This window comes from Archocentrus centrarchus, chromosome 23 (genome assembly GCF_007364275.1).
Source record: "Archocentrus centrarchus isolate MPI-CPG fArcCen1 chromosome 23, fArcCen1, whole genome shotgun sequence".
Lineage (NCBI taxonomy): Eukaryota > Metazoa > Chordata > Actinopteri > Cichliformes > Cichlidae > Archocentrus > Archocentrus centrarchus.
Window position 1 is genome coordinate 2,809,254 of NC_044368.1, and position 23,818 is coordinate 2,833,071.

At 44.3% G+C, this 23,818-nt stretch overlaps 2 protein-coding genes across 5 annotated transcripts; one reads left to right on the plus strand and one right to left on the minus strand.

Moving 5' to 3' along the window:
- Nucleotides 1-644: 644 nt before the first annotated feature.
- On the minus strand, nucleotides 645-14,067 carry nup107 (nucleoporin 107). Its single transcript, XM_030719741.1, has 27 exons — nucleotides 14,001-14,067; nucleotides 12,545-12,627; nucleotides 11,456-11,545; nucleotides 11,278-11,372; nucleotides 10,726-10,861; nucleotides 10,539-10,642; nucleotides 10,340-10,455; nucleotides 10,209-10,257; nucleotides 9,814-9,885; nucleotides 9,287-9,375; nucleotides 9,127-9,202; nucleotides 8,933-9,046; nucleotides 8,212-8,302; nucleotides 7,569-7,648; nucleotides 7,405-7,464; nucleotides 6,197-6,342; nucleotides 6,070-6,118; nucleotides 5,909-5,978; nucleotides 5,705-5,820; nucleotides 3,722-3,911; nucleotides 3,528-3,634; nucleotides 2,743-2,845; nucleotides 2,506-2,657; nucleotides 2,289-2,414; nucleotides 1,993-2,106; nucleotides 1,311-1,478; nucleotides 645-847 (listed from the first exon to the last, which is right to left on the minus strand). Exons 1-27 carry the CDS (start codon nucleotides 14,006-14,008, stop codon nucleotides 740-742), a joined length of 2,712 nt encoding a protein of 903 aa, XP_030575601.1. The 5' UTR covers nucleotides 14,009-14,067; the 3' UTR covers nucleotides 645-739.
- Nucleotides 4,789-22,818, plus strand: slc35e3 (solute carrier family 35 member E3). Of its 4 annotated transcripts, none has more exons than XM_030719745.1 (9): nucleotides 4,789-6,297; nucleotides 15,056-15,237; nucleotides 16,878-17,338; nucleotides 17,455-17,565; nucleotides 17,656-17,715; nucleotides 19,161-19,259; nucleotides 19,578-19,660; nucleotides 20,098-20,182; nucleotides 20,273-22,818. In XM_030719745.1, the coding sequence occupies exons 3-9, from the start codon at nucleotides 16,946-16,948 to the stop codon at nucleotides 20,372-20,374; spliced, it is 933 nt and encodes a 310-aa protein (XP_030575605.1). In that variant the 5' UTR covers nucleotides 4,789-6,297; nucleotides 15,056-15,237; nucleotides 16,878-16,945; the 3' UTR covers nucleotides 20,375-22,818. The 4 variants fall into 4 exon arrangements, with proteins under 4 accessions (XP_030575605.1, XP_030575604.1, XP_030575602.1 ...); XM_030719744.1 differs by lacking the exon at nucleotides 4,789-6,297 and adding an exon at nucleotides 6,335-7,668; XM_030719742.1 differs by lacking the exon at nucleotides 4,789-6,297 and adding an exon at nucleotides 10,856-12,674.
- Nucleotides 22,819-23,818: the final 1,000 nt, after the last annotated feature.

A 23,818-nucleotide genomic window follows, 5' to 3' on the forward strand; every position in this document is an offset into this window, starting at 1 on the left:
TAGGATCCATTTTAAATTTATTTTATTTACTTTTAAATCTCTAAATGGTCTTGCCCCACCCTATCTCTCTGAGCTCCTACACACTTAGATTCACAGCTGGTTGCTCAGGTCGGCAGACCAGCTGCTTCTGACCGGGCCTAAAACCAGGTTTAAGCTCAGAGGGGACCGGGCCTTTGCAGTGGCAGCACCGAATCTCTGGAATGATCTGCCACTGCATATTAGACAGGCCTCATCACTCACCTTTTTTCTTTGACTTTTAACACTAACAAAACAGACACTGTGAGCTGTGTGCTTTTTCTAATGTAATTTTCAAGTATTTTAATGTATATTATTGAGCTGTTTTTATGTTTGATTATAAACAGTATAGTCTGTCTAATATACTGAACGAATGACTTTTTTGAGAGGAGTCAGATGAACCCGAGATCTTGCAAAAGTGCATCTCTTTTTTTCTCCCATGCCTGCCCCCCAAATGTCCCTTGCGGGGTTCTGTAGGTTTGCAAATATTCTTTTTGGAACTATACAAATAATTGTAGTCCTTAAATAAAGAATGTATTTAATTATAGACATTTTAAAGTCATAAACTGGCAACAGTGGCTGTTCTGTACTGGTAGCTGCTTCAATTAAAATACACAGGGCACTACAGGGAACAGGATTTTATTTGATTTATTTTGCAAAAACAGACCATCACCAAAAAAACAAAACAAAACAAAAAGACAAACACTGCTGTGTGTGTGTGTGTTCATGGCTGCAGTTCGTAGCCCAGTGGGTCGAGTCCTCGGTCCAGCAGGGAGAGAGACGACTCCCTCAGTTTCTGCAGAAACCTCCTGAGCTCCTCCTTCGAGAACACCTGAGTTTGTGGGGAGAGGGAGGAAGAGTGAAAACAGACTCCGAACAGAGTCAGAGTTTAAAAGTAAACTCCGAGCTTCCCGTTCCAGAACAGCTGATCAGAGTAGGAGCAATCAGCTTTGAGTACATTCATCCTGAATTACACAGACGCAAGAAAGCCAAACCTTACATTTAATTTTTAACTTGAATTCTCCCTCTAACCTACCAAGCATCGGCTTAGAGCCGGCTCTTGTGTAGAGTTTCCTCACAAGAGCAAACAGCAGACACTGCGCGTGGTGTACCTTTGTGCACGCGGCTGCAAAAAGCATTATATTTAAAATTCAAGCACTCGTGGACAATATTAAAATCCAAGCATTTTCAAGGATTTCAAGGATACAAACCCTGCATATTCTTCCCTAAACAAGTACAGCTGACAGATTCTGTTTTCATGCACCTTCGCATGTATTTCTGCAGGCTTCAGGTACCTGATAGAGGCGGTGCTGGTCAGACGAGATGATGTCAGCGAGCCGCAGCGCCTCCTGGTGTCTTGAGGAGCTCTGCAGCACGCTGAGCAGCAGGAAGCTGAGGCGGGGCAGACACAGAGAGCGCAACACCGCCATCTGGTGGCTGCGCTCCGAGTCCTGCTCCGAATCCTGCAAACAACCAAATGTTAATTTAAAAACCTGCGTCTGAGTTATGACTGTAACTAACACAGTCGTCCCTCGCTGTATCGCAATTCGCTCATTGTGGCTTCACCGTATCACGGGTTTAAAAAAAATTAAGTTCTCAATATATAAATTTATATACAGGATTTTGCAGTATAGAAGTATTTATATAACACCCCGAAGGCTTTTAGTGGAAATAGAAGTTACAGCCGAGGGTGAAGATACTGCACCACCTTCATCGCCATCAGTACTACACAGCTACATAACTCATCTTCATCGTTCAAGTCGTAGTAAGAGTGGGAAAGGTTTATAGGAGTGTGGGAAGGGCTTACAAAGCCTTGAAATATATATAAATAATAAAATATATAATATAAGATGGATTTTCACCTATCGCAGGGGTCTCTGGAACATAACCCCCGTGATAGGTGAGGGATCACTGTACTCCTAAAACGTTAAATTAATCTCTTAGAGAGCGTGTTCATGTTCTGATGTAAGCAGTGACCTTTCTGTCGTCGACCATCCAGCCTCCGTCCACAAACAGCAGAACGTTGTAGATTCTCTCTTTCACGTCTTCAGTCAGAGCATCCAGACGGCACGACCAGGCAGACAGGGAGGCCTGACACACACCAGAAAAAAAGCACAGTGTGCGACACCTTAAATACTGACTTCTTAAATAAATAAAAAAAGGAAGCCATGTACAATAACAAGAGTTTCAGTGTGAATTCAGTGATTTTATTTTTAAATTAGTGGCACTACAGTTTGGCAGAAAGGAATACTAGGTGTTGTACATGTGTGTACCTGGTACTCCTTTTCTCTCATCTCATTGGCTACCCTCTCTGTGAATTTGGCCTCGGGTGCCGGCGCCGGCTTCTGCGGGGCTGAACTGCTGTGTCTGAACCAGTCAGTGAACGCCTCGTGGGCCTCCTGCAGGACCATCAAAGGACACATTCAGATCAATAAACCTCAGTGAACTCGGTCATTAAACGCAACACGAAGACAGGGGTCGCTGGCGCACCAGGTAGGCTCTGATGCACAGGTGTTCTCTGACGGCGTTCTCGTCCTCAGCGGGCAGCTGACCGACCTCCGACCACTGGCAGTAAATCTGACTCATCGAGTCCTCTGGGACTTTGGAGAACACCGCCTTGGCTGCATCGTGTTTCTGCAGAGCTGAGAGACGACAGACGACAAACTGTAGAATCTCAGTTTGATTCCAACAAATCAAACGATAAACTGATCAAACAAAGAAAAGTACCTAGAAACTTCCTCATGATGGCGTTGGACTGCTTTAGGGCTTCGGCTCGGTGGGCGGGGTTGTCTAGGAGCCAATCGATAACGTCAATCTTCCTTTGGTCCTCCTATCAGAGCACAGCACCGCAGTAGCCATGTTTACACGTATGAAAGAACGTCACACAGAAGCCTGTTGGATACAGACCAGTTTTTGCACTGCCTGCCGTTAACAGAAATACAGTACGTCGACATGTGGTTAACACAACAGACGTGCGCAGTGAGGATAATCTCACACCGAACATCAGAAGACGTTTACACGGACACCGATCTGGTTAACGATCAATACAGCCCACCTCTCTTGATCGGAGGGAAATTTTGATCTGAAGGAGTGTGATCGGATCAGAATCTTCCAGTTAGCCTGTTTACACGAAGCATTTTTTTATCCTGTGTGCTGACTCCATACAGTTCCACCAGTACTGCAAACACGTGCATACCTGTGTTAAATATGGCAGGGTTCAGCTTTATTTTGTTTTAGGCTACAGAAGTGATTTTAAATGATTTTGAGTTTTTTAATGGATTAAACCACAGGTGTGAAACATATGGCCCGGGGGCCAGAATCAGCACACCAAAGGGTCAGATCTGGTCCACTGGATGGATGTCATTAATAATTCGATTTTTTAAAGTAAAGTACACTCAAATTACCAGTGTACTGATGCCAGCCTTTCTGGGAAATGTGTGCATAATTAAAAGATTTTCTTGATATTGGTGGTTCAATGACACACATACAATTATGGACAGCGTGGCTGTTACCTTAGTAGTTCCCGTCTCCAGCGTTTGGCTGTGGTGCGTGAACTCGGTGTCATCTCTCTGTCTCACTGTCTCCACCACCAGTTTGGTTATGGATGAAACATCCAGACCTTGGCAGACACACAAATGGTCAGTTTTCTCTCAGCGATAAAGCTTCTGCACTTACTGACCTCAGCACGTTACAGCATCTCACTCACCGGCATCGGTGGCGAGCTGCAGGCAGCGGGGGCGGAGCTCTGGCTGCGTGACAGTCTCCAGGAAGGCAGCGTACTGAGCGGTGGCGAGCTCGGCGGGAAGCTGGCCGACATAGCTCGCCACGAGGTCAGTCTGCTGGTCTCGGATCAGAAGTGAGACGTAGGCCTTCAGCACGTCGATGCACACCTCCTCCTGAAGAGAGAAAGGCAGGAGCACAGGGCATTTGCAAATCTGAGCACATAACCAATCTGCGGATCCTCGATGTGACCGCCACACTTGAGCCACATTTGCTGAAAATACATTTAATCCACTTATTTTCTATTAAATTTACAAAGTACTAATTCGATCATACCAAGTGTTGCTACACCAGAAGGGGGCTGGTTGGAATCATTTACTTTTAATATCTGGTCCATTTAATTAGAATCTGAAGTTAGGATCTTGGCCTGGAAAAATTGTTTGTAGATGATACTCAGCTTTATCCATGAAGCCAGATGACACACAACAATTAGTAAACCTGCAGGAATGTCTTAAGGACATAAAGTCCTGGATGACCTCTAATTTCCTGCTTCTGAATTCAGATAAAACGGAAATTCTTGTACTCGGCCCCACAAATCTTAGAAACATGGTGTCTAACCAGATACTTACTCTGGATGGCATTACTTTGGCCTCCAGTAACACTGTGAGAAATCTTGGAGTCATTTTTGACCAGGATATGTCCTTCAATGCACATATTAAACAAATATGTAGGACCGCTTTTTTGCATTTGCGCAATATTTCTAAAATTAGAAACATCCTTTCTCAGAGTGATGCTGAAAAGATAATTCATGCATTTATTACTTCTAGGCTGGATTATTGTAATTCATTATTATCAGGCTGTCCTAAAAGCTCCCTGAAAAGCCTTCAGCTGATCCAAAATGCTGCAGCTAGAGTACTGACAGGGACTAGAAAGAGAGAGCAGATTTCTCCCATATTGGCTTCTCTTCATTGGCTCCCTGTTAAATCTAGAATAGAATTTAAAATCCTTCTCCTCACCTACAAGGTCTTGAATAATCAGGCCCCATCTTATCTCAAAGACCTCATAGTACCATATCACCCCAACAGAGCACTTCTCTCTCAGCCTTACTTGTGGTTCCTAGGATACATTTTTGTGTCATCTCTCCCTTAGTGTGTCTTTTGTCCCGTCTCCCTCCCCTCAGCCCTAACCGGTCGTGGTGAATGGCTGCCCCTCCTTGAGCCCGGAGATTTCTTCCTATTCAAAAGGGACTTTTTTCCACTTCCACAAAGCACTTGGTCATAGGGGGGTCGTCAGATTGTTGGGGTTCTCTGTATTGCTTTTACCTTACAGTATAAAGTCCCTTGAGGCAACGGTTGCTGTGAATCGGTGCTATATAAATAAACCTGAACTGAAATAAATTTAGTTACTGTTTAGTTCCACTGTAGTCAGGTATTGTTTTAGTGTTTGTGTCACCGCTCTGATCAGCCAGTATTTAAGTTCTTCTTTGTCTCAGTTAGTTTGATGTTATTTTGCGGTCCTACGTCAGTATTATAACTTCAGCACAGTTCCAGTTATTTAACCTGTTTTAAAAAAGACTCAGAAGTATCAGTTAACTGTGTGTGTGAGTTTTGGGTTAAAATAAAGCCCAGCTGTTTGAAACACTACACTGTGTTCCTATTACACTGTCTGTAAACATCTGAAGACATGATCTAACTTTTAAAAGTGAGGCCCAGTTTTGCTGATTAATTATTTCGTTTGGGAGTCACTGCTTTCATTAGTTTATAGTTTGCTAACATTGGTTTATGGGAGAAGTCTTTATGTTCAGCTGATCAGTTCAAATGTATAAAAACACATTTAAAAGTGAAGCTAAACTAAGTGACGTTAATTCAATCAGCTTTAAGGATCTGAGAATTTATTACAGTTTAATTCATTTAATACAAACCTGAGATTCTCATTAAATGACCTGTAAAATCCTTAATGTGGACTTTACCTTCAGTGCCAAACCCAGAGAGCGGAAAAACAGCACAAGGTGTGTCATGAAACGCAGAAGGTGGGAGGGGAGGGGCTTAGAGGCTGTCAGCCAATCAGAAAATTCCTCCAACAGACCTGAGTGAGACAAACACGAAGAGGCTCAGGGGAAACCCTTTGGAGCTCACATGTTCGATGGTTTCTGTGAGGTCAAAGTCGGTCTTACCGTCCAGGTCTCCCAGGATGACAAACCTCTGGATGACGTGGTAATGCTCTCTCGTCTCCTCCAGCACCCTCTGCACACACAGGAAAAAACAAAAACCCATTGGTTTACTGTGTTGTGTGACTTCAATATTTTCCAATCACATGAGTTAGAACCGGTTTCACCTTTGACTCGGAGGCTTGAAGCTCCTCAAACACTTTCTCCATGGTCCAGCTGCAGGAGGAGACAGTAGATGAGACAAAGAAGCTTTGTGCAGATTTAGACATTCAGACTTGTGCACTTGTGTCGTACTTGGCCTCCAGGTACTCCCGCGGCAACGTCTCCACCTCCTGATGGGCCATGCCCGACGACATGAGGTCCTTCTCAACCAGCGAGTCCACCATCACTCTGAAGTAGGCCCACACACAGTCCTCCCACGAGTCACACACAGCCAGCAGCTGAAACACAAAAACACACACATCTGTCATCTACAGCAGAGGTCCCCAAACTTCTCTGAGCCGCAAAATGTGACATCGCATGAATAACATCCTCTCTGCCCACAATGCTCTCTGATCGCTATGGTAATGTTTAAACATGCCTTCAAAATAAGACAAACAGTAGAAATCTCCTCAGATTCAAATGGACCGTATAATTTCATCCAACTCGTAAAAAATAAATAAATAAATAAAATAAAAAATCCAAATAAGTGTAATTTGGATAAAATCAAATTCTTCCAAATATTGAATTTCGCTGCTTCATCTCAGTGCAGCCAATCAAGACATCACGTTACTGTGTAGACACTAAAGCGATCTGCAGGCGCTGTTAGTGTGTGCAGCTGTGCATGAACGAGCCGGTGTGTGGAAGTAGGCGTACGGGAGCTGAAGAGGGCTTTACTCACCCGACTTATACGATCATATTTAATTAGAAATGCATCCCAATGGGAGCAGATTTTTCAACGAGGTAGGAGAAAATCCAACTTGTATGATCAGATTTTGGTGATGATTTTATTGGAATTAACGTTAGGAGAAATCGGGACCTGCAGACGCCATCCGACTAGAGTGAAAATCTGATTTGTGTGACTTCAACTTAGGCGATTTTTACTGTATAAAGCACATGAAAAATAGAACCCACCGTGACCCTGAATTAGTGTGAACCCTGAGCCTGCTTCTACTCACTTTTGCTAGCATGTGGGTTGGCCGGCACACACACCAGTGCAAGCTTTGATTTCACAGGGAGAGGCTGCAGAGCCGCGGTGTCGAGCGCCGGAGAGAGTCAGCCCCTTGGCTGCGTCCGCATCACTGCTATCCCCGTGATGTTAAATATAAATGGACTCGTTCTTACAAGGCACTTTTCTACTCTTGTTGAGCGCTCAAATATTTAAACGAGCGTTATGTAGGTCACAGGAACCAGTGAAGCTTGTGGGTTTAATTTTAGCGGTGACGTATCACGTGACCGAGACAAGCATCCTGACACGTCAAGACGGAGTCACAGGAATGTAACGGAGAGAATGGTTCCATTACCGGTTTGAGGTTCCCGCTCAGGCTGGCGTAGATCGCCCTCTCATATCTGTTTAACTGCTCCTATATAAAAAATAAAAACAGACACACACACACACAGTTCTTATTTTGAAGCTTGACTGAATGTAAGCTCAGCTTTCTCGTTTCTCATGTGTCTGATGATGCACCTCCTCAGCCATTCTCCAGCAGCAGGCCTTCCATATTCCTCTGTGTGGGTTTCCTTCAACTGGCTGCAACTCCACACCGCCTGCAGAGAGAGGAGGACAGGTACTGAGTCCCGCAGATAGGGGTCATCGAGGTCTACTTTACAATATAGCTCTAAGGTGGAAAACAGCTTTGGTTAAAAGTCAAATTCCTTTAATCGGGGGGCCTTTTCTGGTTTTCTGTCATATATACTGCTCCAGTGGTGGATGCTCATATTTACAGGTTACAGTTTTAAAGAGGTCACTGAATCCCTGTGAACCACAAAGCCAGGCTTCAGAATGTGTGTTCATTTTTACCATCACTCACTCCTGCTCTCATCTGCTCCCTTTACTGTGTCCACAGCAGATCATCTGCCCCATCTCACCCTATTCTTTGCATCTTCAATCACACCACCCCTCTGCATGTCCTCCTTCACTACATCCATGAACCTCCTCTGCGGTCTTCCTCTTTTCCTCCTGCCTGGCAGCTCCAACTTTAACATCCACTATCTCCACATGTCCAAACCATTCATGACCTTGGCTTTCTTACGCTTGCTTTGGATAACTGAGCTCAGATCTTTAAACTCATGCAACCACCTCTGCTCCTCACACTGTGGTCAGACAGTACCTGAGGTCATGTTGGGGTCATGGTAGAGTTTCCAGCCTTCCAGAGTTGCTGCCCTCCAGGCCTGACCGCAGCGTTTGCACAGCCTCTGAGCCTGCAAACAAACACAAACAGCTGAAGATCTGAACAGGATATGAAACTTTCTCCATAACATCCACTGTAGAAGAGCACCGCTTCTCATCATGTGCTCTAAGCTCTTGTAAAAGGCTGAAGATGACCCTAAGCACCAGCGTAACCAGCAGTCAAGTGCAACATTAAATTGATCATCCCTCTGATTATCTCAAACCCACTGAAGTTAACAGATTTCTGGTGGAAATCCTGAGTGCGAAAGCAAAGCTTCCCATCATCACCTACGGCGAGTGACCAAAAGACGGTGTCTGGACTCTCTGGGCCTCAGAGCAGTTCCACGAGTCTTCTACATCAGAAGAATATAGTCATGGTGATCCAGGCACTACATAAGGTATTTTAGGCATGTCCTACCAGTAGGAGACCCTGAGGCAGTTCCAGGACTGCTGTAGAGACTGTGTCTCTGAAGACTGGCTTGGGAATGATGTCCCTCTGGGACTTTGTGCATCTGCAATCTTAAAAGTGGTATTTCTGTTTCCCTCTCTGGTTTTAGTTCATTTTTAGTCAATTTTTGCTTTCACTTGTAAAGCACATCAAGTTGAATTTGACTTGTATAGAAGGTAACCCCCCCCCCCCGTGTATCTCAGTGTCTCTTCACCTCCTCGGTCATCCCTGCTCTGATCAGGGTGAAGAGGTTCTTCAGCAGCCGAGCGTCGTCCTCTCTGTCCAGGTCAGCCAGGGGCCGCTGCTGCCGGAGGGGGGCATCTGGGTCCTAAACACACAGTATTCATACATTCAGAAACACGGTGGACGAGGACAGGGTGTGATTACGTCTGTGGTAAGCAGCCTCACCAGCTCAGTGACCAGAGGGACAGTGAAGGAAGTGCCGCTCTTCCTCCTCATCTTCAGCGCATGGAGGGTGTTCTCCCTAAAAGGCAAACAGCCCAGTGATGACTTTAATACACAAACCAATGTAGAGTTCATGCTGAAAGAAATAGACCAAAGGGCTCACCAGCACACGTTTTTGGCGTAGAATTCAATGTTATCGGAGAAGTCTCCGATCTGATCCTTGGCGATGCTCTCCAGCCAATCGACCACCAGCTGCAACGCAGTGACCCGCAGTGATTATCGATGACAGCTAAAACTGATAAAACCCTCACCGCTGCAGTCTTACTGGGAAAAAGCAGCATGCTGTGTTATATTTCCAAAAATCTCAGACTTTAAATCCTCTTCATGTCTTCTTGGTGCACAAAAAGACATTAATCGCAACTTTCTGTGAATCATCAGACCAAAGAAAGATTTTATACCTTTCGGACTGGGTTCAGTGAAGCTATACAAGTCCAGAGAGTAAAGCTAAACTCATTCATGGAGCAGCCACACCCAGAAAGACTTGAGCTTTGATTTGTTATATTTTAACACCCATCCCTACCTGCTCCTAATCGATGGTAAAATTTGCACTCAAGTTCAGACATCCTGTACAGCCACATCATTCAGACTGGGATCCACCAGTAAGCTGGTTGTACAGTGTGAGCGTGTTACCTGGCTCTGTCGTATGATGGCATCCCTCTGGAAAAGCTGCTCCACCACAACCTTCTCGCTCTCACTGGGAACCTACACAAAGACAGCGTGCGACTCAGAAGCCTCTCATTCCTGCGTTCGTCATGTGTATTTACTAAAGCTCTGGTTGCACTTTCAATTCAAAAGATGCTTTTTTTTTTTTCCTATGCACTTTAAGGGTTTCAGCTCCAGCCCACCAAGAAGTTCAGACCAAGAACCTTCTTACAGTGAAGCATGAATGCAACCACTGCACTGCGGTGCTCAAAGTAAAAAGTAGTAATAGTAACAGTGGCAGAAATCTTTATTAGAGAATCCCTGAACTGCTTTGAAGAAAAAAATATATATAAGTATATATATATCCAGTATCTGTTACTCACAACCATGTCTGTCATGAGGTCATCCTCCAGTGCCAACTGGACCCGATCCCTGCAGAAACACAGTTCATCAGTCAGAGACGAGCAAACAGCCACTCCGATACAGACAGGAAGTCCTTCAGTCAATCAGGTACCTGTAGAGGGAGCCAATCAGCCTCCAGGTGCAGTTCTCCTGCTGCAGCAGCCAGCGGACTCCAGCTGTTTTACTGTTCTGACCCGCTCTGAGGACCACAGACTGCAGCACGTCCACCTTAAACAATGTGATGGAGGCAAGGTGAGCGTTTAAAATGAGCACATCTCGGCTTTCACGCCACATCCAACAAACCCGCCTACCTTGTCCTGGCAGAGCGCCTGATAATCGTCCAGCAGCTCAAACACTGCAGAGGAAGAGTGTTTCACAAAGGCCCCGAGGAACTCCGAGAAAAGACTGGCAGCCGCTGGAAGGATCCAAAACTACAGCATTAACGGGAACGCCAAAACACCTGCAGAGTAAAGGACCGCGTTCAGCTGATTCACTCACCAGCCTCTCCTGGGTCATCCTCCTTTAGGAGGGCTGAGCTGAGGTTCCCGATGTCGTCTCTGAAGAAACTCGTGTTCTCCTGCCCCGAAAGAGGGGAGGTGTACATGCTGTTGGTCCAGTCACTGTCATCCAGGTTCTACACACAAACACACACCATCAGAGAGAGTTAGCAGTGAGTTCAAATTAATATTGTATTACTTATTATCATATTGAAGTCTGAGCAGGGTTTGGCATAACTAACAGACTGATGGTTTGGGCGGGCTGATTGGTCAGAGACCGTGTTTCCAATAATCACAGTGACGAGTACGGCAGGAAAGAAAATCCCATCATTGATTTTTTTCCTCCTGTCACATTAAAGGAAGCGTGACATCACTGAAATAAAGACGCTGTTATTCGTGTCTGCAGAAACGTGACGACAGACTTTCAACTGCCAAAAAGTCGTTAAGGACAACAGAGGGGCCGTAGCCTAAAGAGGCATCAGTTTATATTAATGACCAAATCTTATGAACATGTGTGGAGATCAGAAAAAGTATGCGTGTATGTGTGTCTCACCAAACTGCTCAGTGCATTTCTGGGCGTGTGCGTGTAACGAGGCGTTCGACCTCCTGGGGCCAAAATGGCGGAAACATCTGGAACCCTGGGAGTGACTGAGACAGAGAGGTGAGGAAGGAGTGGGGATTTAGACAAAGCTGAATCTCTTTAATATGGGAGCTGTGTGTTCATGCCATACCAGCCTGTCTGAAGAGTGAAGCAGGGGTGTTTCTCAGCAGGGGGCGGGCCGGCGTCACTGTAGAAATGACGGGGCTGCCGGGTGACGGGACTGAGAGCAACAGTCAGGAAAACAGCAGCTCCGACTGCATTAAATAACAAACCGGCATTTGCCACACAATAAAACTCAAACAATTAAAGCTACATCGAGTTCAAGCCCTCTTCCAACATCCTCAGGCTACCATACTAAAACACCTCACCTGCTCCAGAGCAGGTTATGTTCAGAGTTTTGCTTTAAAATCAGTTTTAAGTGTGAAACAGATTCAAATCTTACCAAACAAAGCGCAACAGCTAAAATCTGTCGCACTGTCACTGGAATCTGGATACGTTCAGCTGGTTACGCAGAAAATCGGTACACATTTTTATTGCTAATCTGCCAAATCTGTTTCACTCTGCTGGAAGTGCAGCAAACTGTGATACTGCGCTCTCCGACTGGGGTTTTAGGATTTGTCGAGCCAGCTAATGCAAAGAAAGCTGGGCACTGTTGCACTTGCTTTATAATAACCTCCCTGGAAATTTTCCCCACGACTCGATAATGAGGGAGATTTCTGCACCGTACAGTGACAGACACACGACGGCCTGCTTCCAATCCGACCCATATACCCTGTCCCGGCTGCACTTTGAATGAATAACATGAAATGGAAATTTGGACATGATTTGTAAGCCTGTAGATTATACGAATTTTTGTTTTATTTTAAAATGCCAAATATTAAACAACATAATAAGTGGAATCTCCTTATAACATGTTTCTTTAAAAAAGGTTGCTTGAATGAGTGTAATAAGGTGCATTTTTCAATAATAACTAATCTTCTCACTGTAACAGCTGGGCTCCAGAACCCCCTCAACCCTAAATGAACAAACGGTGAAGAATAACAGTTTAAATCTCTCAAGTTCCTGTTTCAGAAAGGTGAGGGCATCCTAAACCTTGCAGCTACATTTCTACCCTTCCCCTTTATTAAAAAGCCCTTCAGCAGCTGCTGGTGTGACTCCACACTCGGCTGGTGTAGCAGCCGGACTGGAAGCAGGTCAAAGTTTTCCTGATGCAGGATACAGGCCACCTTCTTCCTCCTCCTGCGGGCAGCAACCGTCACCTCGTCATCTCGAACCACCGGCGACGGCAGCTCACTCTGACCCCTGCAGGACAAGTCAAAGCACCAAAAGAAAAAAATACTTTAACTACAGTATGTACACATCTACAGTTCAGTGGCTTTTACACCAATGCATTTCATTTCTTCTTCTTTTAGCTGCTCCCTTTAGGTGTCACCACAGCACATCATCTGCCTCCATCTCATCTTTTCTCTATCATCTTCCTTCCCCCTCACACCATCTCCATCACTACATCCATGAATCTTCTTTGAGGTCTTCCTCTTTTCCTCCTGCCTGGCAGATCCATCTTCAACATCCTTTCTCCAATATATCCACCATCCCTTCTCCTACAGATCATAATTTCACCTGCAAACATCATAGTCCACAGAGACTCCCGCCTGACCTCATCTGACCTCAGCCTGTCCATCACCACTGCAAACAAGGAGGGGCTCAGAGTCGATCTCTGATGTGATCCTTCCCCCACCTTGAAACCCATCTGTTACTCTAACTGCACACCTCACCACTGTCTCGCTGTCCTCATACATGTCCTGCACCACACTCAGACTTCTTTGCCACTCCTGACTTCCTCATGCAGTACCACAGTTCCTCTCTATCATATAATTTCTCTAGATCCACAAAGACACAGTGAAGCTCCTTCTGTACTTCTCCATCAACACTCTCAAAGCAAACATCACATCTGTAGTGCTCTTTCTCAGCATGATGCCACACATCTTCTCATTGATCAGCACCCCTCTCCTTAACCTTGCTTCAACAACTCTTTCCCTTAGCTTCATGTATGGCTCATCGGCTTTATCGCTCCGTGGTTGCCAGGGTTCTGCACATCACTCTTACCCCTTTTTACTCCCTAAACTAACCAGCGCAATCATTTCCCAAAGGTTTTACAGGTCTGTGTGAACTCTGTGTAAACCCCCGTGTTCAGAAAGGAATCTGGGACCCTGCACAGTGTAAATAAAACCAAATTAAAGCAAATCATGTGGACACTATAGCTGATTTTCCAACATGCTGGCTGGAAACTACGGAAGCTTGTTATTTTCCCCAATTTAGGTTTACGGATGGCGATTGTTTTTAATTGGCGGAAATAAGCTTCCACAACTTACACCTAACACTGAACCGCTGGTTACTAGTTTATTCAGCCTGGAAAGTAGGTCCTGTTACTCACAGTGAACTGCACACAAACCAGAGTGTTTAGCCGGTTAGCATCGCCGTTGACTATGAACGTCAACATTAGCGGGTTAGCATCATTAGCTCCAGCTAGCAAAGTTAAACTCACTGAATTAAGCAGAATAGCGGGTTAAATAACAAGCGCACCGCCCGAATCACAGGCCACGTGCGTAACTAAACATGCAGAGGAGCAAAATGTGATTAAATGTCAGATCATGTTTAAAAAATTATGTTTTTACCAGTCCATGGCGGCGAGTTGACAGTTCCCGCGTCACGAGGTTTAACAAGCTACTGCTCCTTCTTCATTAATATTCCCAGCAGACTGCAGCTTTTAATACACTCTGCTGCCCCCTCAGGTCGCAATTAGATTGCATCCAGCAGTGTATTTGTTTCCACTGCTTGATTTTTACAGATAACTTTACAGATATTGAAGGCTGTTGCACTGAAGAGTTATTTACCTGTGAGAAAACACTTGCATACAAAGCATTTTGGTGCCACCTCATAAGAGGTTTTGGCCTTCCCCTGAAGAACTGTTATAAAAAAAAAATCTAAATTATTTTTCTAGTGGAGTTTCTAGCATTACTTCTCATCCTTCTCTCTCACACACCAACACTCTGCGTGTACTCATTCACTACATCCACGAATCTTCCTCGTTTCCTCCTGCCTGGCAGATCCATCTTCAGCCTTGCCTCTCTAACTTCATCTCCAAACTGTTCAATCTGAGCTGTACCTCTGATGGACTCATTTTTGATCTGCTCCATCCTGGTCACTCCCAATGAAGATCTTAGCATCTTCAGCTCTGCCACCTCCACCTGTCTTCTTGTCACTGCTATCATCTCCAAACCATACATCAGGTCTCTCTTGTACACCTTCCCTTTTACTCTTGCTGCCATCCTCCTGCTATCCTTGTGAAGAGCAATCACAAAAGTTTCAAAGATTTCAGTAAAAATGATAAAAATTTGATGTCTTTCCTTTTTTCCCAGTTTTGACTTAGTAGGTATTTAGTAGGTAATAGTAGGCAGTAGGCAAAAAAGTATTTGACCTGTTCCTGAATTTAAGACGCTCCGTCACAGAAACCACGCCTGTTCTTTTCGGTGTGGAGTGAGACGTCTGTGAGCACAGGGCAGCTCTGCGCTCTTCCTCCGCTCCGTTAGCAGCCGCTGTTGCTCCCAGCAAACAAACGGTGTTAATCTGGGAGGAAGCAGGAACAGACCGAGGAACTCACTGGGCGTGTTTTTTTTTTTTTTTTTTTTTTTTTTTGAGTTGCAAATCTCGGCTCCGTTACGTTTTGCAGGAGGGCAGGGAAGACATTCCTCCGGCACGCCGGCGTGGGATTTGGCACTGCAGAGGCCGGGAGTGGCGCTTCGAACGCGGGGAAGAGCCGCGCGCACAGACCGGTACTTCCTGGGGGTTTGTTTGGCTGCAGCGGGGCGAGACGGAGGATAAGCAGGGACACAGATGGAAAGATGACCCCAGGTAAACTTTACTCAGTGCGTGGCCGACAGACAGACAGAGAAGCAGTTAAGTCTTATTTTAAATATATATATCGTGTAATTTAAGCTGTAAACTTGAACAGTTCTACTGGTTTCTGCTTTATGGTTTTAAAGTAAGTCATTAAGAGTGAGCGTCAGGCAGAACTCCATTAAAAAACAATATTCCTCTCTAAAATGCAGTAATATGCCTTTAGGATACAAGTATTTGGACAGTGACACTTTCTGTTAGTTTGCCTCTGTACATCACCGCTCTCTATTTTAAATGAAACACTAAAAATGTGACTGAAGTGCAGACTTTCAGCTTTAGGTCTGGTGGTTTAATTAAAGTCGTGCATTAACTGTTTAGGGATTAGAGCCATTTTTAATACATAGGCTCCCATTTTCAGACAGACTGATGAGCAGTTTCATGGCCAGGTGATGCCTGCTCCCCCACAGCAGATGAAAGATCTGTTTACGTGTTCTACTTTATAGTTTTTTACTGGGTATGAGGCCTAAAGAATAACTGAGGGAGGCCATCATCAGGCTGGAAAACCCCAGATAAAGAAGAAGGGACGCACCCGTCAGCTCAGCAACACCAAAAGGCCTGAAAGACCACAGAAGACAACAGAGGAGGCTGATGTATCACTGTCAAGGTCTGCATGCATAGAAATGCAGAGGATTTACAAGAAGGTGCAAATCAGCAAGGCCAGATTAGACTTTACCAGGAGGAAGAGCCTGCACAGTTCACATCATCTGTCAGACAGGGTGGAGGCAGCGTTATGGCGTGGGCATGTCCAGCTGTGGAACCGGCGCACTGGCGTTTACTGATGTTGTGACTGCTGATAGAAGCAGTGGGATGAACTGTGAACTGTACCTGGCTGTACTTCAATGGATCAGTCAGTCACCAGGACTCACCCCAGTGAGTGGGTGGGGGGGGGTGTACAGAGTGTACAGGTGTACAAAACTACAAAAATAATGTGTCACTGTCCAAACGTGCATGGACCTAACTGTAGAAGAACATGAGCAGAGTAAAAATGATAGACTTTAACTCTAAAATAGTCACATAGAAGAATAAAAAGAGCTCGATAGTAGACCTCTTAAACAGGATGCTCATACAGTGCATTATAAATAAGTTACATTTATAAATACACAAGTATTTTTATAGCTTTGTTTTTGGTGTATTGTGGTCGTTGGACTGATGTGCAGGGAAACCTCCCAAACACCACACAGAACAACATTTTCATTGTGTTTGCAGCTTGCAGGCAAATGACGGCCTTTCCTTTCTTTTTGCACATGTGCACACTTACTGTGATCAGCTGCATGATTGCAAACAAATAGTTTTAAGGCATTTTAAGTTGCATCAAAGGAATCAAAGTAGTTGATAAAACATGTCTGGATGGCTTTATGTTCAAGAGAAAAAAAAATTAGTCTAAACCTGTTTGGTAGCAGCCTTAACTAGTGAAAAACAAATGAACCCAGCCCATTTTTAGAATCATAGTGAAACTGATTAATCTGGAATCAAACATATAAAATCCAGTAATGTTTGGGTGATATTGTTTCTTCTGAGTGCATTTCTGCGTCACATGCAGTAGTATGAGCTGCTGAGTTTTCCGCTTTCTAACACTTGGGTCTCTCTGTGAGCAGTGTGAGCAGCTCGGCTAAGTTAAACAAAGCTCAGCTTGAGTAAGTTTAACTCGGAGGCCTCCGGGATTATGGCTGCCAGCTTTTTAGCCAACAGGCGCATCATCGCCGGCCTGCTGGTCAACCTGCTCTCATCCATCTGCATCGTCTTCATCAACAAATGGATCTACGTACACTACGGCTTCCCCAACATGACCCTGACTCTGGTTCACTTCGTGGTCACCTGGCTGGGACTCTACATCTGCCAAAAAATGGATGTTTTCGCTCCCAAAAGCCTTCCGATTCGCAGGATTGTGTGGCTGGCGCTGAGCTTTTGTGGGTTCGTGGCCTTCACCAACCTTTCCCTGCAGAACAACTCGATAGGGACGTACCAGCTGGCTAAAGCTATGACCACTCCTGTCATCATCCTCATCCAGACCACCTACTACAAGAAGACCTTCTCCACTAAGATTAAACTTACCCTGGTAAGGTCACAGAGAAACATCCAAACCTGACAGATTCTTACAGGTTGGTGGGATTTGGCTCACTGTGGGGTGAGAGGTGGTGTCGGCTCAGTGTTTTTTCCTGCCTGCCTCTCCAGGTACCCATTACATTAGGAGTGATATTGAACTCCTACTATGATGTGCGGTTCAACCTGTTGGGGATCGTGTTTGCGTCTCTTGGTGTTCTGGTGACGTCACTTTACCAAGTGGTGAGTAATTGTATACGCGGACAAAAACACTCAACAAAGTGGTTTTTGTGGAAGTGACTGGAATAAACTAACTGCCTGTTACTCTCTCAGTGGGTGGGGGCTAAGCAACATGAGCTCCAGGTGAACTCCATGCAGCTTTTGTACTATCAGGTAAGACCCAACCCCATAAACAAACCAAAGGAACACTAGTGTTTTTTATTCAACACAATACTGATACTGTGTAGTAAAAGATCTTTAAATACTCAATATCTCCTGATAGATAATCGAATCAGTTTTTCTGTGTAATTCTGCTTATTATGGGATTGGTTTGGAATTGGACTTGGGACTGCTTGCCTTGAGTTGTTGGTCATTATTTGGGACTTTTTTTTTCCTTTTTTATAAGGTGTTAGCCTTTACTTGGGACTTGATTTGGGATTTTGTGTGGGACTTGTTTCCTTTTACTGGGAGCTTTACTTGACGTTTAGTGCTTTGGTTCACGGATGTTGTTTGGGGTTTCCTGGCCTTGACTTAGCACTTGTTGGTTGTCACGTGGAAGCAGACTTGGAGCTTATTGATAGTTAATTTTTTGGGTTTGTTTCCCTTCACTTGAAACTTGTCTTGTTTATAATTTTGGGGGGACTTTTTTTGACTTAGGAGAGGTTGGCCTTGAGTTGGTCAGTATTTGGGACCTGGTTGTTTTTTTTTATCCATGGATTTGATCTATAACTTGTTTCCCTTTTACTTAGTCAAGACCTAAGTAGACTTTAGGCTACTCTTTTATTTAGAATGTTGCTCAAGATTTGTGGTTTTAGTCCAGGGGCATTTGGGACTCATTGGCCTTGAGTTGGGATTTGTTAATCTTTACTTTGAACCACATTTGCTACTCATTGGTGTGTCCTGGGAATGTCTGATATTTGGAACAGGACTTGGGACTCTTTGGCCTTGTCTTGTAGCGACTTAGAAGTTGCTTATATTTGATTTGCAGCTTGCTTAATTGTGTCTTGACTTGACCTTTGTGATCTTTTATTTTTATTTTTTGGGATGTTTTAACAGTTCCCATTTGGGAAATGTGTTGGTACTTTCTGATATTCATTGACTTATGGCTTCTCCTGTGACTCACCCATGCAGATTTTTGGGATGTTACCTTCATGCAGGGTTTGTTCACAATGAGGTGTAAATTGTCTCGGGATCTGCTGATATTTGATTTGGAGCTCGTTCACATTCATCTGGACTTGTTGGTATGAGAGTTTAACTTAGGACTGGGAATTTAAAAAGTACTTTTTCCTATACATACATTATTAATACCGCATATTTAACATGGCGTTTAACGAAGTTTTTTGTTGAAAAATTAAGATATTTCTTCAAAATTATTGTTTAATGACTGTCACCAACACAATGTAGACTCATGCAGTAAAATCAAAATTTAATCAGTTTTGATATCCATTAAGCACTCTTAAAGACAGCTGATTCGGACAGATCTGATAAACATACACACATATTACAGTTCAGAGACAGGTTAGCTGAGGGCTTTGCAGTAGTAGTTAGATGTTCCATAGATTTTATGCTCGATTTGATGTGAGGGCTGCAGTTTTTTACTGCACTGACTGTCCTTTCAGGCTCCTCTGTCATCAGCCTTCCTGCTCTGCGTCGTTCCCGTGTTTGAGCCGCTGACTGGATCCGGAGGAATATTTGGACCCTGGTCTCTGCCTGCTCTGGTCAGACTCGAGACGGACACACACACACACACACACACACACACACACACACACACACACACACACACACACACACAAATATGCAGTCTGTAGTTGGGCCTAACGTTTGGGACTTTCCAAGGAGCAGTCTTTCTCATTTTATCTGAGATGTTAGAAAACTCGGCCTGTTGGGTTGTTAGTTATTACTCTGTGTAACAGATGAAACTGTTTAGCTACAAACATCTTTAATTTAGTATGTTTTGACCCATCTTAAAAGTCTGAGTTTGACCTTAGAAACAGCTGGTAACATTGTAACGGTATCTTCCTTTTCTTGTCCAGATGACTGTGCTTTTCTCCGGCGTGGTGGCGTTCCTGGTCAACCTATCTATCTACTGGATCATTGGGAACACCTCAGCTGTCACGTATCCTTAAACACTTGAGGGCCCAAATAGGTGTCGCAGGGTCAGTGGCTGTTTCAGTTTATCAGGGATCTGATGGTTGAGGTTGGGGTTTACTTTCACAGGGGTGCAAGGCCTGTTCTGATCTCATTTGTGCAGATGTGAGGCCTTCTTTGAAGGTCTTGGGACTTGGCTTGGGAACACCTTGTTATCCTCCCAGAGCCCAATAGAGAGGGATCTGTGCATTGCTTTCCTTACAGCTCTGACTTGAATGAGTGATGTAAAATGACTGGATGGATGAATCTGTAACCTTAGAAAAAACAAAACAGGCAATTAAACATTTTGATGAGGTCTTTAGAGACTTCTGGAAGAACTTTGGCTTTACTGTTGCCTCGAGGTCCTCTGATATAAATATTATAGATGGTGTCCATACGCGTTGTTCTCCTGATTCTAGTTCACAGCTACAACATGTTTGGTCATTTTAAATTCTGCATCACTCTGGTTGGTGGATACCTGCTCTTCCATGACCCGCTATCACTCAACCAGGTGAGTCTTCCTGTGCTGTTCCGATGATTCAAACCAGGCAAATCAGGTGTTTTCTCCAAACCTTCTGCTCTCTTCCCGTCTCTCACTCAGGCGTTGGGGATCCTCTGCACTCTGGCAGGTATCCTGTCTTACACTCACTTCAAGCTGATGGAACAGGAAGAGGGGAAGAGCCGGCTGGCTCAAAGACCGTAGGCTGTCTTTACGTCTCGCTCTGCTGCACAGACTCCGGCCATCCTCAGTGAGACCGGTTGCAGATACCTCTCTACATATTTTTACTATTTTTATTACAGTTTTTTTTTTAGAAGAGAAGGGATTTCATCGTGGATGTCAGATTTAAATGTGTACGTCAACACTGCTGTTCGTGCTGTTGCTCCGCAGCACTGATGCAAACATCTTAAAGGAACCTGAAGCTCATCACAAAGGCAGCTGGATTTTCAGCTTCTCAAGTGTTAACTCACTTTCTTCACACAGCTTTAACACAGAGGGATTCAGGACTTCAGATTCAGATGTTTCCTTCAGAGAAATCCCTGCTGCTGCTGTCTGTCACGTCTACGTTCAGTGGGTGTGGTTTAAACCAATCAACCAATCAAAAGAAGGCTGTCATCACACTCCGTTAAAGACCTTCAACAAGACACCAAACCTTCATCTGCTGCTGGACGCTGATGCTGCCTTGAGAATAATGTTATAATCATAATGATATTACAAAATTGCATCATCTGCTGTTTTTCTGATTTTGCTACTCAGATCAGCTGTAGCGTTGAAGGACTTCCACATTTGTGATCCGGCAGACGTGAAACCGATCGGAATCCGTCGGCGTGTGATCAGCGGTCCACGTGGATTCGTTTAAACCATCTGTCGGGTCCCATCTGTGAGCGATCAGTCAGTGAACGAAACCGTTGGCTTTAAAGTGAAATGCTAAGGATTTTCTTACTAAATGATCTCAGTGACCTGCAGAGCATGCACACATCGATACTCGCAAACACCGCTGGCGTTTTCCAAAGATGATGGTGGCCAAGCCTCTTCTGTTGTCGGTCTCTCTGTATAAACGGTTTCTGTGCACTTGTAATTGCCAATCAAAAGCCAATAACTCACAAACTGTATAAACTGGTAAATGAAGTTTATTATTTGGTTAAAAAGTTATCCGTCCCATTCCAAATATATTTTTGCACCGTAGGCTTGTACCATCTGTTGTTTGAGGAACAGTTTGTATTCAGACAGAAATGAGTTAAATTGAATTGGTTTATAAACTCTGATGGTTTCTTCCATTCTGGAGCTCCTCTTCCTCAGCTGTAACGAGCGTCTCTGGCTTAAAGTGGCTCGTCACAGTTCCTCACAGCTGAGCTCAGTGTGTAACATTTGGGTGGCTCTTCCTTGCCTCTGAGAGTCGACTGGTTTCGCTGCGTGTTTGAAATGTGGCCGTGCGCACACTGCTTTGACTCGCCCTTCAAATCAGAAATTCCCCCGATGAATGCGCTCATCTGTTTTTGTTTGTTGTTTACAGTCTGCAGCATTTTCATTTCAGATTTAGCCACATTCATGCTCCTGTAATTTTCTTGGATCCGTATTCTTTGACAGAATGTCTTAGATTTCCCAGCTGTTATTTACTGATTGCTACATTTTATTTTTTTTTTGTCTGATTCTTTATCTCGATCCTTTCACGCCACATTGGATGGATAGGATCCTCTGACTGTGGGTGCGGCTCTGTGAAGCATGGTGCTCTGCTACATATTTAGAGAAATCTTCACTTTTCCAATTAACTGTTGAAATAAAACCAATCTTCTGCACCTACAGCGATTTCTTCTTTGGACCACTGTACAGTGTGACAGCCTCACACTGAGCGTGCTCAGTAGCTCTTCCCAGTTTATATTTAATTCACTTCACTTTCAGACTGTTGAATAAAAACTAATTTAGTGGAAGTTTGTAGAGACATGAATGCATCATCATGCATTAGTTTTTATGCTTTTTCTTATTTTCTGCCATAAATGCAGTGGTAGGATGACTGCCTGTGTTAAAGGTCAGTGTGTCAGTATGCATCCATTTTTACCTGCTCTGTGCTCAGTAGTAAGTGAGAAGGGATTTCCACAATATGGCTGTGTCATGCACAGAAGCCCAGCCCACCTGCCGTTCAAACCTTCTGTTTGTTAGAGGCAGCCAATCAGAGGAGGGAGAGGATAAACTCAGGGGCTGCACCACGGCTCAGTATGAGATAATGGATTATTTTGAACTTTGAATCATGCAAAGTTACTGCTGTAGCATCAAATATGCAGCTGAAAAGGTCCAGCTTTAACATAATCTTAGAATGATGCCTGAGCCTGTCACCTTAATCCCGGGTACAAAACTCACAATCTCAAAACTGCAGGATTATTTACACAACCTGTTTAGGAAGAGCAGCATTTTCAATATTACTCATTCAAACATGACATCCAAATAAAGTAGACAAGTTTAAACTGCAATAAGCATGTTGACCTGCTACATTATAACCACACAGTGAAAAGAAAATCTGTAAAAAACAGCATGGATGATGTACCAGGACATTTTTTACAGTTTTTTTAAGTGCAGTTCTCCTGTGAACGGCCTTCTTGTGTAGCTTTCCGGGGTTTTCCTCATATGTGTGTCTCATTCATACTGTGCCAATAAAGCTGCAATTGTAACACACCCACAGCAGCTGTGCCAGGAGGGATTTTTCAGATGAATGAACGAGTGTAAAGAGTGTGTTTAAATAAATCTCCGGGGAAGGAGAGAAACCCGAGAGCTGCTGTTAAACTGCATACTGTGGGCATACTACTGCTACCACTGTGGGTAAGTATGGTTGCGTGTGGGGGAGGTTTTCAAAGCCGCTATGTTCTGGGAGAGAGGACGGGCGCCAGGAGGCTAAATAACACAAGGACGAGTGAGCTTCAAAAGCTGATGAAGTACAGCCACGTACACAGATTCCACAGGGTTGGTAAAATCACGAGTTCAACACTCATGTAAAGCACGAAGACAGGAAATGCTGTAAAACAGGAAAATGATCATTGATGGGTTATTTTTCTTAGGAAGGTTTCTGACTGAGTGAAGTGACCCTGAAGTGTCTGCAGCCATAATAAGAGCTGGCTGAATTCTCTGAATACTAAAAAGCTGCTTCGGTGCTTCCTTTATGAACTCCTTTAGCACAGGATGTACTGGAGCATCCTTTGTAAAAATGCTAGTGAAGCACCATCTGTTGTTAAAGGTGACTGACAGCTGACAGAACCTGCAAATCAATATTAATCAATATTGTGTTTTCCATTTCATGGAATCTGAACTTTAAGCTGCTCCTTCTCCTTCCGGCCGCTCCTTTTAAGTGTCACCACAGCTGATCATCTTCCTGTATCTGCAGCATCCTTCTCTGTCACACCAACCCTCTGCATGTCCTTCACTACACCCATAAATCTTCTCTGGATCTTCCTCTTTTCCTTCTGCCTGGCAGCTCTATCTTCATCATGCTTTGTCCAATATATCCACCATCCCTCCGTTTAATCTTGTCCATCCTGGTCACTCTTGCTGCTCTCACCCCTGACACTCGTCTCCACCCACTCCACCCTGCCTACACTCTGTTCTTCACCTCTCTCATGCACTGTCCATTGCTTCGGATGGTTGATCCCAGGTAATTAATCT

Excerpts from the sequence above, each read along its gene's own strand:
- slc35e3 (XM_030719745.1), top strand. The coding sequence starts at position 16,946 with ATGGCTGCCAGCTTTTTAGCCAACAGGCGCATCATCGCCGGCCTGCTG. Across the intron at positions 19,260-19,577 it reads CCTGGTCTCTGCCTGCTCTG|ATGACTGTGCTTTTCTCCGG; the intron begins GTCAGACTCGAG and ends TTTCTTGTCCAG. Across the intron at positions 19,661-20,097 it reads GGGAACACCTCAGCTGTCAC|CTACAACATGTTTGGTCATT; the intron begins GTATCCTTAAAC and ends TCTAGTTCACAG.
- nup107 (XM_030719741.1), bottom strand. Across the intron at positions 9,203-9,286 it reads TACGCCAAAAACGTGTGCTG|GGAGAACACCCTCCATGCGC; the intron begins GTGAGCCCTTTG and ends TTTGCCTTTTAG. Across the intron at positions 1,479-1,992 it reads GGATGGTCGACGACAGAAAG|GATTCGGAGCAGGACTCGGA; the intron begins GTCACTGCTTAC and ends GGTTGTTTGCAG.